General features: G+C 42.0%; 1 protein-coding gene across 2 annotated transcripts; it reads left to right on the top strand.

Moving 5' to 3' along the window:
* Positions 1-880: 880 nt before the first annotated feature.
* Positions 881-2,947, top strand: GPR150 (G protein-coupled receptor 150). Of its 2 annotated transcripts, XM_035291193.3 has the most exons (2): positions 881-1,952; positions 2,151-2,526. In XM_035291193.3, exons 1-2 carry the CDS (start codon positions 1,080-1,082, stop codon positions 2,385-2,387), a joined length of 1,110 nt encoding a protein of 369 aa, XP_035147084.3. In that variant the 5' UTR covers positions 881-1,079; the 3' UTR covers positions 2,388-2,526. The 2 variants fall into 2 exon arrangements, with proteins under 2 accessions (XP_035147084.3, XP_008990037.4); XM_008991789.5 differs by having other exon boundaries at positions 881-2,947.
* The last annotated feature ends 14,874 nt before the right edge of the window (positions 2,948-17,821 follow it).

The raw sequence follows: 17,821 nt of genomic DNA, 5'->3' as shown, positions 1-17,821 counted from the left end.
ATTTGTTTGTCAGAAGGCAAGGCTGAAATGAAAGCAGCAACATTTAATCTAAACCATTTCCTGAGACTTGGATTTCTTTTTTAAAAAAATTGGCCGCCTTATCACTTTCTTAGTCACCTTTTCTCTAGGCTTATTGGAGGCGTATCCCCTCCTAGCAACTTCCCATCTGCTGGAAAACAGAATCAAGAGAATGAGGAGTGTGATGACACATCCTTCACTGGATGAAAATATTAGGGGAAAAGCAACAAATGCACTACCATTTGCATAAAACCTATTAATGCCCTCTTCAGACTAATGAAATGAATTTTACATCACCAAGAAAGCAGCTGTGATCCACTGCATCTTGTAATGAGAATTATTTGGAACGATCTACAAACCACTGCCACTCCTAGAAGCAACATCATTGACTTCAGTACTCTCTAATTAAAATACTTTCATTCTTGGACAGAGAAGAAGTATCTTGATCCAAATTCAGCTAATAGGTCTCTTTGCTCAAAACGCTGTTAGCTTTCTTGTGTTTCTGCTCCTGCCCGATCCATGGCATTTCAAACCTTTATTTAAAAATCAAAACTAACGTCTTCTCTATTTTTTTTTCCTATTGGCAATCACATTGGGGTGGTGGTGGAGTGTGGTACAATCTCAGTCAAGAGGTCCCCTCTTGTGTGGGCACTGGGATAACACTGGCCTTATACAATGGCCAAGCAAAGCAGACTTCTGTCCTGCTGTGCTTTACAAGTAAAGCCCGTGGCTTCCGCGAGGGTAGCGTCGGGGGCCGCTGCAGAGATTGGAAGAGGATCCGCCAGGAATGGGAGGGAAGACGCGGAGAAGGTGGAGAATAGGAATCATGTGTGTTCCTCGAGTGTACAACCCACATTTGAGTGACAAATGACGAAGACAATCGACAAAAACAACTAAGCGCAAAACCGACTGATCCATCTCCCTCTCTGTGCGTGTGCCTTTTCAACTAACTTTGGGAACTCATAGACCCAGCTTGGCTTTCCCCGAGCCGCCTCGTCTCCACTTTGGTTTCCCGCGTCCTGCCCGCCCTCTTCGGTGCCTCCTCTTCCTCCCGGGCAAGGATGGAGGATCTCTTTAGACCCTCAATTCCGCCGCCGGCGCCCAACCTCTCCGTGCCCATCCTACTGGGCTGGGGTCTCAATCTGACTTTGGGGCAGGGAGCCCCCACCCCCGGGCCGCCCAGCCGCCGCGTCCGCCTGGTGTTCCTGGGGGTCATCCTAGTGGTGGCGGTGGCGGGCAACGCCACTGTGCTGTGCCGCCTGTGCGGCGGCGGCGGGCCCTGGGCAGGCCCTAAGCGTCGCAAGATGGACTTCCTGCTGGTACAGCTGGCCCTGGCGGACCTGTACGCGTGCGGGGGCACGGCGCTGTCGCAGCTGGCCTGGGAACTGCTGGGCGAGCCCCGCGCGGGCACAGGCGACCTGGCGTGCCGCTTCCTGCAGCTGCTGCAGGCTTCGGGGCGGGGCGCCTCGGCCCACCTCGTGGTGCTCATCGCCCTCGAGCGCCATCGCGCTATGCATCGACCGCACGCGCGGCGGCTGCCCGCGCGCACCCTCGCCGCCCTGGGCTGGCTGCTGGCGCTGCTGCTGGCGCTGCCCCCCACCTTCGTGGTGCGCGGGGGATCCCCCTCTCCACTGTCGCCTCTGCCGCCGCCGCTGCCGTCCCCGCAGCCCGGCACGCCCCCGGCCGCCCGCGCCTGGCCAGGGGAGCGTCGCTGCCGCGGGATCTTCGCGTCCCTGCCACGCTGGCACCTGCAGGTCTACGCGCTCTACGAGTCCGTCGCGGGCTTCGCAGCGCCTGTCGCGGTCCTGGGCGTCGCTTGCGGCCACCTACTCTCCGTCTGGTGGCGGCGCCGGCCGCAGGCCCCCGCAGATGCAGCGCCCTGGTCGGCGAGTCCTGGCCAAGCCCCGGCGCCCAGCGCGTTGCCCCGCGCCAAGGTGCAGAGCCTGAAGATGAGCCTGCTGCTGGCGCTGCTGTTCGTGGGCTGCGAGCTGCCCTACTTTGCCGCCCGGCTGGCGAACGCGTTGTCGTCCGGGCCCGCGGGAGACTGGGAGGCAGAGGGCCTATCGGCGGCGCTGCGCGTCGTGGGGATGGTCAACAGCGCTCTCAATCCCTTCGTCTACCTCTTCTTCCAGGCGGGCGACTGCCGGCTCCGGCGACTACTGTGGAGGCGCCTGGGCTCGCTCTGCTGCGCGCTGCAGGGGGGCGCGGAGGATGAGGAGGGGCCCAGGGGCCACCAGGCGCTCCACCGCCAACGCTGGCCCCACCCTCATTATCACCATGCTCGGCGGGAACTGCTAGACGATGGCGGCTTGCGCCCACCCCCTCCGCGCCCCAGACCCCTGCCCTGCTCCTGCGAAAGCGCCTTCTAGGTGCTCAACGCTGAGAGACGACGGGTCAACTATCGCTGAGATGCAACCTCCAGGGAATTCGAGGCCTACCAGGTTCTGTCCAGATCACAAGGGGCAGGAGAGTCTGTGAGAGTGACACTGAAGTTGTCCCCTTCCTCCACTCTCCTATTCCCTTGTCATGTTTACATTTCCCTACGCTCTTCCAGTTTCTCTTCTTCCCTACAGTTCCTCTCACATCTCCCCATTTGGAAACAGCGAGCCAATGGGAAGTTGTAAAAACAAAGACAGTTATTTTTGCAGTTTTCTTTTATGCATTTATAGTGCTCTGGATAAGACAACTTATTTTTGCTAAATTACTCAACTTTTATTATTTGCTGTGTTATCATCTGTACTTATTTTGAATCTTGCTTAAATCAAATGTACCTTCAGCACCTGCAATTTGCCTTTTCTTTCCAGGAGGAAAAGCCCTACATTGCTCTCCCTGGGGAGTTTGAGAATTATACCAGTGCTGTCAGAAATGTAATCATGCTGTCATTTCAGAATCACAGAGTATTTGTAAAATAAAAACCTTTCCCACGGAACAATTGGGACTTTTTTTTTTTTCTTTTTAACATGGTAATGTATTTTCTCAGAAGAAAATCAGTGTGGCCTTTATTTCCAGTCAAGTTTCCACTTCAACAGAAGCTGAGATTGTAGGAAGGAAACATAAAAACATAAAAGCTTTCAGATATACTTGGTTTTTGTAGGAAATCATCCCTGTTCCCCCAGGTGCCTCTAAAGCTGTAATGCTATGCCCAGATGGAGCTTCTGGGTACAAAGTCCCCAGCAAACCAGAGAAGGGAAGCTTCAAGGTGGTACATATGGGTGGGGGTCAATGTCCCAGATGGAGCCTCAAGGAGATTTGTAGCTAGGAAGGAAGTCAAAATCTCAAAATGCTGCATACGTATGTAAAACTCTCTTGTTTTTTTTTTGTTTTTTTTTTTTTTTTTTAATGAACTCAATGCCTATTGGTGTGAATTGCTGAGAACATGGTCAAGGAGGGGATTTGATCAGTAACTATAGGTCCAGCCCTATAGGGTTCTGAGAGCCCCTCCCTCCTGGTGCAGAGACGAGAAATTGTAGAAATAAAAGACTCAGACACAGAGATAGAAAAAAGAGAGTTTGGGCTTGGGGGGCCACTGCCAACCAAAATGCGGAGTCCTGCAGTGGCACGGAGTGTCTACACACTCTTTACTGAGTACAAAGCAGTGGGCAGGGAAAGTAGGGGTAATGGTGGTCAGTGATAGGATCAGGTAAATCACGTGTCTTGGAGATAGGGGGCCCAGGACTCTCAATAGCCGAGATGGGGAGAAAATCTAATGCGTCAGCACTCTTTGCATATTTGTTAGAAATGTCAAGCACATTAATTAATTCTTATCTTCTGAGAAAAAGAGAAACCAAGTGCAGAAGCAGAGCGTGAGAGTGGACATTGAACCTGACCACTGAGGCACAGCATCACATAGAGACAGTTAAGCCCCCAGATGTCTGCAGGTCTCCCTGACAGCCGTCAGGCTTTGCCACAAGAGCTTGGAGAAGCGGAGTTTTCTCCTAACTTCCCTAGGAAGTTGAGGTCTTGACCATTTCGGACATCTCCTTCCCTAGCTGGCTAAACAGTGGGCGCTTTCACAGCACTAGCGCTGCTGCACAACCGAGGTGCCCTCCAGCAGCCCTTATGCGGGTGTGACAGAGGGCTAAGAGCATCTTGCCTTAGGATCATTTTGTTCATGTTGCCACCTCAGTTCCATGCTTCATAACCCAATAGTCATTAGTAAAAGGAAAGGTTATATTGAGTATATATCTTTATGATTATAAGTAACTATAAGATTATATATGATTATATAAAGGAATGACTATGTGCCTACATTTCTAATTATTTTCGAAATCAATATTTATATGGGAACAGGCTGAGGCTTCAGACCCTTGCCACGGCACTTGCAGGGTTTCCCCCCCACAAGTAACCTTTTCCTCTCAAATGTTCTTGATTCTAGACAGAAGTGGCAGCACTTATGAACAATATATCCATGTGTTTATCAGTGACTTTTATGTGATGATCTAAAGCTTTCCATCACAGTGTTTCTTATTCGTGCACAAATGCAGGTCTAAGATGCAGAAAGGGCAAATGATTGTTTAAAGCTATTTGTAGAGCCAATGCTGTCTGAGGGCTATTTTGTTCACTAATATATTCCAAATGCTTAAGCAATGCTTGACATGTAATAGGCTATCAATATATATTGGTTGAATAATTCATCGTATGAGTCAGAAAGAGATAGAATAGATAAAAGATATGTGAAAGAAAATCTTTACTAAGCTTGGTTTACCTTTCTCCAAAATTTTGACAACAGATGCTATGGAGTTGTAGGTTTTCCTTCCCCTCTTTGCTCCTTCTTACCTAACTATTGAGGATGCAATAGTCTGCAAAATACCAGGAATAAATCAGACAAAGAGAGGATACAGTTGTCTTCATGAACCCAAGTCTGGATTATAGCATTATTTACTCATTAATAAACATTTATTACCTGCTTATGTTATGCCTGTTAATAAGCTAGGCATTGGAGATGCTAAGATGAATAGGCACATTTTCCCCTCAAAGACGTATAGTGAAATGTAGGAAACAATCTGACAATTACACTGCAGTGTCACCTGTGTCGTAGCAGGGGATTCCAGTCAGTGTACTGGAAGCACTGAAGAGAATCTGACAGTCTTGGGGGACTATGCGGGGACATTAGGAAAGACTCGCCAAAAGAGGCTATTGAAGACTGGTTTGGGGGTGACCTTTCAGGTCAGGAAAGGTGTTCTAGGCAATGGGAATAGCACTGTAAAGCGTAGGGGAGACAGAACATAGCATAGTCAAGTAATGACAATAGCTTTAGGGTGTGTTTGGGGTCTGACCTAATGAGATATGTGGTCAGAGAAATTCAGCCTGGATCCAGTGAAGACAGGTTGGTGTGCTAAGCCAAGAAAGCAAAAAATAATAAATAGATAAATAAATAGCCTTTGAAGAATTTAATCAGAGTTCTAATATGAGCAATTTTGAATTTTACAAAGATCATCTCAATGATGGCATGAAGGATCAACAAATAAAAGGGCGAGAGAGAATTATTAGAGGCAGAAATCAAGGCAGAATCAGAGTCTTCAAAATATGATTCCTAATGTTGGACACTTTCAATACTCTCAACTGAGATAATAAATTTAAAGCAGCTGAGCCATGTTTTCCATTTTCTGCCATTAAGACTACCCTAACAGAAAAGCTGATTCAGCTGGCTACAATTTATTATTTCATATGACAGTAAGTCCAGTCGTAGGGCTGGCCAGAGTTGATTAAGTAAGTAGCTCAACTCCATAATCAAGAGCTGTGATGGTTAATTTTATGTGTCAACTTGACTGGGTTAAGGGATGCTCACATAGCGGGTAAAACATCATTTTTGGGTGTGCCTACGAGGGCGTTTCCGGAAGAAATTAACATTCGAATCAGTAGACTGAGTGAAGATCGATCCTCACCAGAGTTGGCAGGCATGATCCAACCTGCTGAGGGCCCACCCAAATAGAACAAAAAGACAGTGGAAGGGTGAATCCTCTCTTTCTCTCTCTTCTTGGGCTGGGACACCCATCTTCTCTTGCCTTTGGACAGTTTGCTCCTTTTCTTGGGCCTTCAAACTCCAGGATTTATATCAGCAACACAAACTCCACAACCCCATTCTCAGGCCTTCAGACTCAGACTAAATTTTACCACCAGGTTTCTTGGTTCTCCAGCTTGCAGAGAGCGTATGGTAGAAACTTTTGGCCTTCATGGTCACATGAGCCAATATTCACAATACATCTCCTCTTGTATATCTATATACATGCTATTGGTTCTGTTTCTCTGGAGCCGCCTCACTCATCCAAGGACTCAGATCCTTTTCTTCTTTCCAGTCTGCCATTTTGAGTTGTGAACTTGACATTCAGGCCAGTTCCCCTTGAGGTCACAAAACGGCTGCTCCAGTTCCAGGCATCACATTCAAATGTGACAGTGTCCAGAAGAAGAAGGATTTTCTCTTTCTTGTATCCTTTACAGAAATAAAAAAACATGTCTCAGAAGTCCGCAACAGGCTCTCCTAAATGGCTCATTTGCCAGAACTATATCACATGTCCATCATTGCAAGAGAAATGGGGCCACCATGATTGGCTTGAACATGGAACTGAGCATATAAATTGTGTGGAGGGAGGGATGAGAAAACTGAAGCTCTACAGTAAAGAAAGAAGAGGAAATGCTTGTGAAAAATGCAAGACTAAAACTTTTAAACTATTTAAAAAGTGTTATCTAGATTGGTTTTTTAAATACAATGGGGTATTCAGCTGACTGCTACCTAGAAATTTTAAGAATTCTTCATCTGGGTTGGAAACATAGAATACCAACTCAAGAAGTTAATTTGAAATACAATTAAACTACTGTTTTTCTAGATTTTATATAGTTAAGCCAACTTATATGGAAATGCTTCTCTTCCATAAGTAAGAAACTTGCTCTAAGTTTAACCAAATCTGAAACTTGAATATATATCTAGATGACTTGGTTCCCATCCCTTTGATGGGATTTGTAGGTTAGAAAATTTGAGACATTCCCTCAGGATGGCCATCCTACCGATGTTGACCCTAGGAATCTGCATTTTTACAGGTAACCTAGAGATTCAGCTGTGTCCTAGCCAAGGAGACCCCTGAAGGTTATTCAGATTTAGAATCTTGCTAGGTAGAACATCACACAGCAAAGGCAAATACACAGGTTGACCCTGAAACTGCCCTCTTTTCTGGGTTTCACAAAGCTAGGAAATGATTAGAAGAGAAACTAGATCTACATACTTGCGGTTTGGAAGAAATCAAAGTTGTCCTATAAAATAAACTATTCCTCTATTCTGTATATTTTTTGGAGTTAGATTTTAACCAAACTGCTGCACGCAGGACTTCAGGGAGCACTTTCCTTATAGATAAGATGTGAACATCACCAGCAGAGTTGAGCAATGTGGTGGTCCTGATTTTATTAAACTTTAAAGACTAAATGTAAAGAACTCTATATCTTTGAAAAAACTCAGTAACATACAGCCAAAATAAGTAAATATGATGTAATTTTAAATGGAAAGAACGCAGAAAACATCCAGGAGTTTAAATAAACCACTAGTGATTAGCTATAAACAACATACAAAAAACAGAATCATCTGGCTCATTTGTGGAAGACAGATTTAAAGCATTTTTTTCTAAGGAATATCCTAAGAAACACAAATGATGTTAGAAAATTTGAGGAGTTTCCCTTCTATTCCTAAAAGTGTTCTGACTTGCTCAAAGGGAAAATATTATAATAAAAATAATGGCCTTGTTAAATTAAAAAGATATTTTGCTGAGTTGAAAGGCAATATAATATAGTGAAAAGAGTAGAATATTCAGAGTCTACAAACCCGAACTTGACTTTCATCTCTACAGTTAGTAGCTGTGTGACTTTAGGTGGTTTGCTGAGTATTTTTGCGTCTTGGTTTTCTCATCAAGAAAATAAAAGTTAATACTTTGTCCTTCGTAGGATAATGTATGTAAAATGCTTGATTGGGTTAAGGTGGGGGGAATCTTGGTTTATTTCTTCAGATTCCCTCCCTACATGATAGCTATGGTTATTTCTAACACTGGGCTATGAGGGATAAAAGTCCAGTTGAATAATATTACATGAAGAAAAGCAACACATCTTAGAGCCTTGTCATGGAAGATTAATGCAGCAATGGTAGTATTTAAAAGCAGGGAGTTGGGCTTCACAGAAGGAATAGCAGGCATTGTTCATTGCCTTCCTAGCATTTATTTCTCCTTTTCTGACAGTTCTCAGATTCTTCTGAGAATGTCTATACCTTCTATAAACAGTCAGCACTTTGAGAAAACCCCAGTACTCGCCAACTCCGAGACTGTGACTTGATTAGTCTATGCCATTGGAGTATTTCATCCCTCTCACCACCATATGTTGCTCAGGAATGGTCATGGGATGCAACAAAGGCCAACGAAAGTAAGGGAGGATTTTCAGGGAATCTAGGAAGGAACCTCTTATCTCTTCTAGGAGAGCCATAGAAGTTAGCATGTTCAATGGCTCTCCACATTAAAGGTAAATGAGGGAGCATGTAACCCTAATGGCTGCTGGCAGCTACTTCTCACCAAGGGAAGGCAGCCACAAAATGAAGTCAACATTGTGGATATGGTAGAGTAGAAAGATGAAAAGAACTTAGGTCCTTAATGACCTCACCGTGTTGACAGACCAAACACCACTGAAGCCTGGCTATTGGATGTCCGAGGAAATTAGCCAATACAAGTTCTTATTGCTTAAAGCAGTTGAGTTGAATTTTTTTGTTATTTGTAGCACCAAGCAATCTCTAACTGAAGTAGAGCTTGGCAAGAAAAAGAGAGTCCCATTTTAGCCTATTGCATAATGGCTTATGTTCTTCATCAGAAAAATAGGAATATTCTAAATGTACTTTTATTTAGTCCATCAACCAGTATGTATTGAGGCACTGCACTGGACATTGTGTTGGGCACAATGAGGCAAATCAGAGAAAAGCAGAGTTATAACTCTCACGTTTTAAAAACTATGTATTCTACAACAAACCACTATTTTTATGGTAGCACTTTGTTGAGAAACCTCAATCTACAAGTATTATTATTATTTTTTAGAGACAGGGTCTCACTCTGTCACTCAGGCTGGAATGTGGTGGGGCAATCATAGCATACTTCTGCCTTGAACTCCTGGGCTCAAGCAATGCTTCAACCTCAGCCTCCTGAGTACCTGGGATTTCAAGCATGAACCACTGTGCCTGGCTTCAACCTACAATTATTAATGTTACAGAATGTTGTTTGCAAACTCTTTTATTGGTAATTTTATTAAGTTATTAATTCAATCAAGTCATTTGATGTTTATAAAGATTCATCCTATGCAAAGTGCTATATGAACTTTATTATATATATCACTTACCACAGATATGTTTTATTTAAAATGTAGCTTTTGAATGAAAACTTAGGACCAACTATTGTTATTATCCTGCCCTTTTCCATGGGTAGATTGGAAAGTGACAATAACAAAATGTGATGGGGTAGGGTATTAGTTCATTCTCATATGCTATAAAGAAATACCTGAGGCTTCGTAATTTATAAAGAAAAGAGGTTTAATTGCCTCACAGTTCTGCAGGCTGTACAGAGAGCACAGTGGCTTCTTCTTCTGGGGAAACCTCAGGAAACTTATAATCATTGAAGAAGGCAAAGGAGAAGCAGTTACATCTTACATGACTGGAGCACGAGCAAGAGAGAGAGTTGGGGAGGTACTGCACTTTTAAACAACCAGATTTCATGAGAACTCATTCACTACACAGTACCAATGAGGGATGGTACTAAATCATTCATGAGAACTCTGCCACCGTGATCCAATAACTTCCTACCAGGCCTCACCTCCAACATTGAGAAATACAACTCAACATGAGATATGGTGGGAACACAGATACAAACCGTATCATTCCACCCCTGTCCTCTCCAAATCTTATGTCTTTCTCTCATTGGAAAATACAATCATGCCTTCCCAACAGCCCCCCCAGTCTTAACTCATTCAAGCATTAACTCAAAAGTCTAAAGTCTCATCTGAGATAAGGCCAGTTCCTTCTGCCTAATTTAAAACTAATACTCTAACATCGTGATTAAAAGAACTAGAGGAGCAATATCAAACAAATTCAAAAGCTAGCAGAAGACAAGAAATAACTAAGATCAGAGCAGAACTGAAGGAGATAAAGACACAAAATCACTTCAAAAAAGCCAATGAATCCAGGAGCTGGTTTTTGAAAAGACCAACAAAATACATAGACATCTAGCCAGACTAATAAAGAGAGAAGAATCAAATAGATGCAATAAAAAAATGATAAAGGGGATATCATCACCAATCCCACAGAAATACAAACTACTATCAGAGAATACTATAAACACCTCTATGCACATAAACCAGTAAATCGAGAAGAAATGGATAAATTCTGGGACACTTTACACCCTCCCAAGACTAAACCAGGAAGAAGTTGAATACCTGAATAGACCAATAACAAGGTCTGAAATTGAGGCAGTAATTAATAGCCTACCAACCAAAAAAAGCCCAGGACCAGATGGGTTCAGAGCCAAATTCTACCAAAGGTACAAAGAGAAGCTGGTACCATTTCTTCTAAAAACTATTCTAAGCAACATAAAAAGAGGGAATCCTCCCTAATTCATTTTATGACACCAACATCATCCTGATAGCAAAACCTGGGAGAGACACAACTAAAACAGAAAATTTCAGGCCAATATGCATGATGAACTTTGATGTGAAAATCTTCAATAAAATACTGGCAAACTGAATCTAACAGCACATCAAAAAGCTTATCCATCACAATCAAGTCAGCTTCATCCCTGGGATGCAAGGCTGGTTCAAAATATGCAAATCTATAAATGTAATCCATCACATAAACAGAACCAAAGATAAAAATCACATGATTATCTCAATAAATGCAGAGAAGGCCTTCAACAAAATTTAACAGCCCTTTATGCTAAAAACTCTCAATAAATTAGGTATCGATAGAACATATCTCAAAATAATAAGAGCTATTTATGACCAACCCACAGCCAATATCATATGGAATGGGCAAAACTGGAAGCATACCCTTTGAAAACTGGCACAAGAGAAGGATGCCTTCTCTCATCACTGCTATTCAACAAAGTATTGGAAGTCTGACCAGGGCAATCAGGCAATAAAAAGAAACAAAGCGTATTCAACTAGGAAAAGTGGAGGTCAAATTGTCTCTATTTGCAGGTGACATTATTGTATATTTGGAAGACCGCATCGTTTCAGCCCAAAAATCTCCTTAAGCTGTTAGGCAACTTCAGCAAAGTCTCAGGATAAAAAACCAATGTGCAAGAATCACAAGCCTTCCTATACACAAATAGACAAACAGAGAGTCAAATCATGAGTAAACTCCCATTCACAACTGCTACAAAGAGAATAAAATACATAGGAATACAACTAACAAGGAATGTGAAGGACCTTTTCAAGGAGAACTATAAACCACTGCTCAAAAAAATAAGAGAGGACACAAACAGATGGAAAAACATTCCACGCTCATGGTTAGGAAGAATCAATATTATGAAAATGGCCATACTGCCCAAAGTAATTTATAGATTCAATGCTATCCACTTCAAGCTACCATTTACTTTCTGCACAGAATTGGAAAAAAACACCTTAAATTTTATATGAAACCAGAAAAGAACCTGCATAGCCAAGACAATCCTAAGTGAAAAAAACAAAGCTGGAGGCATTACACTACCTGACTTCAAACTATACTACAAGACTACAGTAATCAAAACAGCATGGAACTGGTATCAAAACAGCATGGTACTGGTCCTAAAACAAAGATATAGACCAATGGAACAGAACAGAGGCCTCAGAAGGAATGCCACACATCTACAATCATCTGATCTTTGATAAACCTGACAAAAACAAGCAATGGGGAAAGGATTCCCTATTTGATAAATGGTATTGGGAAAACTGGCTAACCATAGGCAGAAAGCTGAAACTGGATTCCTTCCTTACACCTTTTATAAAAATTAACTCCAGATGGATTGAAGAATGAAACATAAGACCTAACACCATAAAAACTCTAGAAGAAAACCTAGGCAGTAACATTCAGGACATAGGCATGTGCAAGGACTTTTATACTAAAACACCAAAAGCAATGGCACCAAAAGTCAAAATAGACAAATGGGATCTAATTAAACTAAAGAGCTTCTGCACAACAAAAGAAACTACCATTAGAGTGAACTGGCAACCAATAGAATGGGAAAATTTTTTTTGCAATTTACCCATTTGACAAAGGGCTAATATGCAGAATGCACAAAGTACTTAAACAAATTTACAAGAAAAATACAACTCCATCAAAAAGTGGGCAAAGGATATGAACAGACACTTCTCAAAGAAGACATTTATGCAACCAACAAACATATGAAAAAAAGCTGATCATCACTGGTCATTAGAGATATGCAAGTCAAAACCACATTTAGATACTATCTCACACCAGTTAGAATGGCAATCATTAAAAAGTCAGGAAACAACAGATGCTGGAGAGAATGTGGAGAAATAGGGTTGCTTTTACACTGTTGGTGGGAGTGCAAATTAGTTCAACCATTGTGGAAGACAGTGTGGTGATTCCTTAAGGATCTAGAAATATAAATACCATTTGACCCAGCAATCCCATTACTGGGTACATACCCAAAGGATTATAAGTCATTCTATTACAAAGACACATGTACATGTATGTTTACTGCAGCACTGTTCACAATAGCAATGACTTGGAACCAACTCAAATGTCCATCCATGATAGACTGGATAAAGAAAATGTGGCACATATACACCATGGAATACTATGCAGCCATAAAAAGGATGAGTTCGTGTCCTTTGCAGGGACATGGATGAAGCTGGAAACCATCATTCTCAGCAAGCTGACACAAGAACAGAAAACCAAACACCAAATATTCTTACTCATAAGTGGGTGTTGAACAATGAAAATACATGGACACAAGGAGGGGAACATCATACACCAAAGCCTGTCAGGGGTGCGGGGTTAGGGGAGGGATAGCATGAGGAGAAATACCTAATGTAGATGAACGGGTGATGGATGCAGCAAACCACCATGGCACATGTACACCTATGTAACAAACCTGCACATTCTGCACATGTATCCCAGAACTTAAAGTATAATAAAAAGTAATAATAGTAATTCCTTTGCTTTGCTTCTACAGTCACCCTATAAAGTGATTCCCCTTAAACCCCTTCAGAAGAGCCATGAGCCACTGCCAGTTTGGAGCTGCCTGACTCATCATGAATCACTGTCTGCCCAACTAAACTTTAAAACTGTAAATACCTTTTAACATAATCCTAATGGCTTAAATTTGTTAAATGATTTCTATGAAGCTGGTATAAGCTTGGCATTTACAATCATAAACTAACTTAATCTTCATAACAACCTGAAAGGTATGTATCATGATCATCTCCAGTTTACAAATAAGGATACAGATAAACAAATGGGGCTACAGATAACTTGCTCAGTCTGTGTTATATGCTTCCCCACCCTTCTCTGAAAGATAATAGCCAAGAAGTCAATTGTATCTTAAGATATAGGTCTTGCTTTACAACACTCTAAGTCAGCCAGGACACACAGTGGGAGAGTATTGGATAAAACATGGCTACCTGAAGAGCAAAATGCATTTTAGAAAAACAGTATACAATTATGTTAAGAAATTTTTATCACTTCAACCCCCAAACAATCCAAGTAAGTGATTCATTTGCTGGAAATGGAGAAGAATGTCAGCTGTCTACCAAAATCCATTATCCCTTTCTTATGCACTGCTTGGCCTAGAGACTACATTTCCCAGCCTACTTTTTGCTTAGCTATAGCTTCATGGCTCAGTTCTCAGAAATGGGATATGAGCAAAAGTGACCTGTGTGTCTTCCAGGCTTGGGCTCCTCCATGTTCCCTTTCCCTTTCCTGTTGGCCAGAACACATGCTATGATAGTCATACAATGTGGCAGCAACTCAGATTCAACCATGCAGATGAGGACAGTGTGCTAGTGCTAGAGTAGTAGCCAGGCAGACAAGAAAATGGCAGGAGAGGTCCCCCTGCCAGGAATGTCAGGTGAAAATCAGTTGATAGGTAGTTGTTGTCTCTCTAAAATAATAATTGGAAACAACCACCAGGGAAAGGCAGTCTCTTATTAGATAGAAAACACCTGAAACTGGTGATCAGCAGCTTCCTGAAAAAGTTCTCAGGAGTTGGGCAAGTGGGCTAAAGCACATGCACTAAGATAAAATGGGGAGTTTAACTGCTATATGACCTTCCTCTAGGAACACTTGACTGGTAAGGGAAAAATGCCTCAAATGAGCATGCACACAACTTCAGTAAACACACTGCACATGCTGACAGCTTGCCCCAAGGCAAAAATCAGGGGAGAAGAAATGCAAACCTCAGAACCATGACGATGTATAGAAACCCCAAATCAACTGTTGAACACATTTGGATCTCTCAAATTGCCCACTCTGCCCTTTTCCATGTGTACTTTACTTCCTTTTGTTCCCGCTCTGAAACTTTTTAATAAACTTTCATTCCTGCTTTAAAATTAAATTTCTCTCAGCCTCTCACTCTGCCTTATGCCCCTTGGCAGAATTCTTTCCTTTAAGGAGGCAAGAATTGAGTTGCTACAGATCCATACAGATTTGCCACTGCTAACACTGGGAGCTAGCAGAGTAACAACATGAAAGGATTCTGGATTACTGCAGGATTTTGTAAGGTGGAGACAATCTGAACTGGCAAGATTACATGAGACAGAAATGCTTTTATATCTTCTTTAAGTCACTGACTTCTGTGGGTCTCTTTATTACAACAGATTTACCTTTTCTTTCTTTTTTTTTTTTTCTTTGAGACAGTGTTGCTTAGGGTGGAGTACAGTGGCACCATCTCAGCTCACTGCAGCCTCAACTTCCCAGGCTTAGGTGATTCTCCTGACTTAGCCTCCCAAGTAGCTGTAACCATGGTCATATGCCACCATGACCAGCTAATTTTTGTATTTTTTTGTAGAGGGAGTTTTGCCATGTTGTCCAGGCTGGTCTCAGCCTCTGGGCTCAAGCAATCCTCCCACCTCAACCTTCCAAACTGCTAGGATTATAGGCATGAGCCACCATGCCAGGCCTTAGATTAGCTTTCATCTCAAATAATATTCTAAGGTGTTAAATTCAACAAGTGTATGGCTTTGTTCCTCAGTGTTTTATTCCAGGGGCCCTGTGTTTCCAGGGTAGGTTGGTGTGAATTCAGGTGGATCCTTGTCTACAATGTGAAACTCCTCAGAGGTGAGGTTGCCTGTATCCAAATCATGCCTGTGGGATATGTCTTATATTTGCCCCCAAGGAATCTATTTAACCTCAGGAGACACCGTGGTTTTTTTTTTTTTTTTTTTTTTCATCTAAAAGCTGGGAATATTAAAGAAACCTCATGTGTACAGATATCAGTTCAGGAGCAGGCATCAGAAATGTGGCAGGCTCTGTATTGCCCATGTTAACAGCCATTACTCTCCTGCCCTGCTAATAAACCCTGATTTTATTCAGGATTAACCTGTTCCAGCTATCTGTTGTGTAGCACAGTATCCCAAACTTTTTGGTATAAAATAACCACCATTTTATTATGCCCATGGATTCTGTGGAGGAGTTCAGATGGAGTACAGCAGACTGGCTTGTTTTTGTGCCATGATACATGGACTTTTGGCAGGGAAGACTGAAATGGTTATGGCTGGAATCACCTAGGAGCTTCTTCACTCATATGTCCAATGCCTGGGCCGGGCTATTCAAAAGCTGGGCTTATCAGGAGCTATTGACCAGAACACCTCCACATGGACATCCATGTGGCTTTGGTTTTTTCACTGCATGGTGGCCTTGGAGGAGTCAAATTTCTAAGTTCCCAAGAGCAAGTATCCTAGTGAACAAGTTAGAAGCTGCCTGGCTTCATATCACCTTAACTTAAAAGTCACCTGGCATTACCTCTTCTGTACTCTTGGTTGAAGTAATTACAAATCAGCCCAGACTCAAAGGCAGGGAACATGCACCCTACTTTCTCATAGAAGGAGTGTCAAAGAATTTGCTGTCATAGGTTAAAGCTACCACATCAACCCTTAGAATTAAAATGCTTATTTAAAAAGTAATTCCTGACCATCTCTTCTCACCTTGAGACTGTAAGTAGTTTTTACTGAAGATTTCAAATATGGTAGACAGGACTGAAGGACTGCCAAGAGGCACTCTTCAAGGGCTTATTTGCATAAGGGACCTTCAGGTCAAGATTTCATCCTAAGGGAAAACAAAATAGAAACAGATAAGACAAGGACCCCAGATTAGAGGAATAAGTGAGTCGGAATCAGTTCTATGTCTGTTGGTCAAATTGTGCCCATCCAGATCCACCTTGGTATCTCCCTTGAGTGTTTTAGTAAAATATCTACAGAACCCCAGGAAAAGAGAGACACAAAAGCCATCACACACATGACACTACCTGCATTTATCAAGCTATCTTTGGAGGAATTTAAAAAAAAGCTAGTATTCCCTGAGTGGTGAATTTGGGCTGGAATGACTAACTAGATGCTTTAATAAAATAAGTTTTTGCAGCCAGACTTACAGGGCTAAGGAAACACAGATTACAGCTAAAATTTATATTGTAAAGTACAAAAAGCAGGATACTTTATCCTATAAACAGCTGCAAAATTTCATAAAGATTAAATGGGCAGTTATAATAATAATGAAAGAACAGTGGTCATATTAATTACAGTTCTTAATTCTATGATTTCATCAAAGTGATGAGGAAAATGCTCTTTTAAATGTTTTTACTATTACCATCACTGTTATTTGGCTATTTGAAGAACACAATGCTTTTTTTTTTTTAAGTCACAAAAAATACTGATATTGATACATTGAAATTTTGTTCTGAAACTGGAAATTTCAAATTCAATAACTTTTTAAAATTCAAGAAATAGAGATGGAGTTTTGCATGTTGCCCAGGCTAGTCTAAGGATCCACCTGCCTCAGCTTCCAAAAGTGCTGGGATTACAGGCATGAGCCACCACACTTGGCCCAAGTTTTGTGACTCTCGAAGGGGAAAATCAAAGAGTTTTCTATCTCTTCCTAATATAATTCAGGGCTTGCTTAGTTGTCACGAACAAAAGTCCACTCAACCTGACTTCAACCAAAAGGAGATTTATAGGTTCTTGAAGTCAAAAGGTCCAAGAACATAAAATAGCTTCAGGCAGAGCTGGATCCAGCTGCAGAAAATATGTCATCAGGAATCCATTGCTCCCTATCTCTCAGGTCTCCTTTGCTCTGGCTTGGCTTCACTGTTAGGCTACCTCCCTAGTGACAAAGGGGCTTCCAACAGCACATACGACCAGGTTCACGAAGCCAACAGAAAGGGAGTGCCTTGTTTCACATAATTTCAGCCAAAAATCTAGAATTGACTGCATTGAATTGGGTGCATGGTCAGATGTGGGTCATGTGCACACTCTTTTTATATAAAAGGGTGGGGGTAATGATGTATATGTGGTTCACATGGACCACGTGGAAGAAGTGTTGCCCAAGAAGAATTCCCTAAAAAATATTTACCAGAAAAAAAGAGAAAGTAAATTACATTAAAGTCAACTATACAGCCCCAAATCTCCACTGAAGGAAATAAAATGATACACATTTATAAGTACTATGGATTCAGATTAAGATGATAAATAATAATTTTATTAACCTTATTCTGTATACTTTGCATCAATTATGCCTGCAAATTTTTCTTCATAACTCTTCCTGAATGTGCCTAAGTGATTATTATTTCATGTAGTTCTTTAAGCA

Source organism: Callithrix jacchus, chromosome 2, assembly GCF_049354715.1.
Source record: "Callithrix jacchus isolate 240 chromosome 2, calJac240_pri, whole genome shotgun sequence".
Lineage (NCBI taxonomy): Eukaryota > Metazoa > Chordata > Mammalia > Primates > Cebidae > Callithrix > Callithrix jacchus.
The sequence above is the reverse complement of the archived record's forward strand: the minus strand, read 5'-3'. Positions and strand labels throughout refer to the sequence as shown.

Bases quoted from the DNA above. Each gene is read 5' to 3' on its own strand.
- GPR150 (XM_008991789.5), top strand. From the start codon at position 1,080: ATGGAGGATCTCTTTAGACCCTCAATTCCGCCGCCGGCGCCCAACCTC.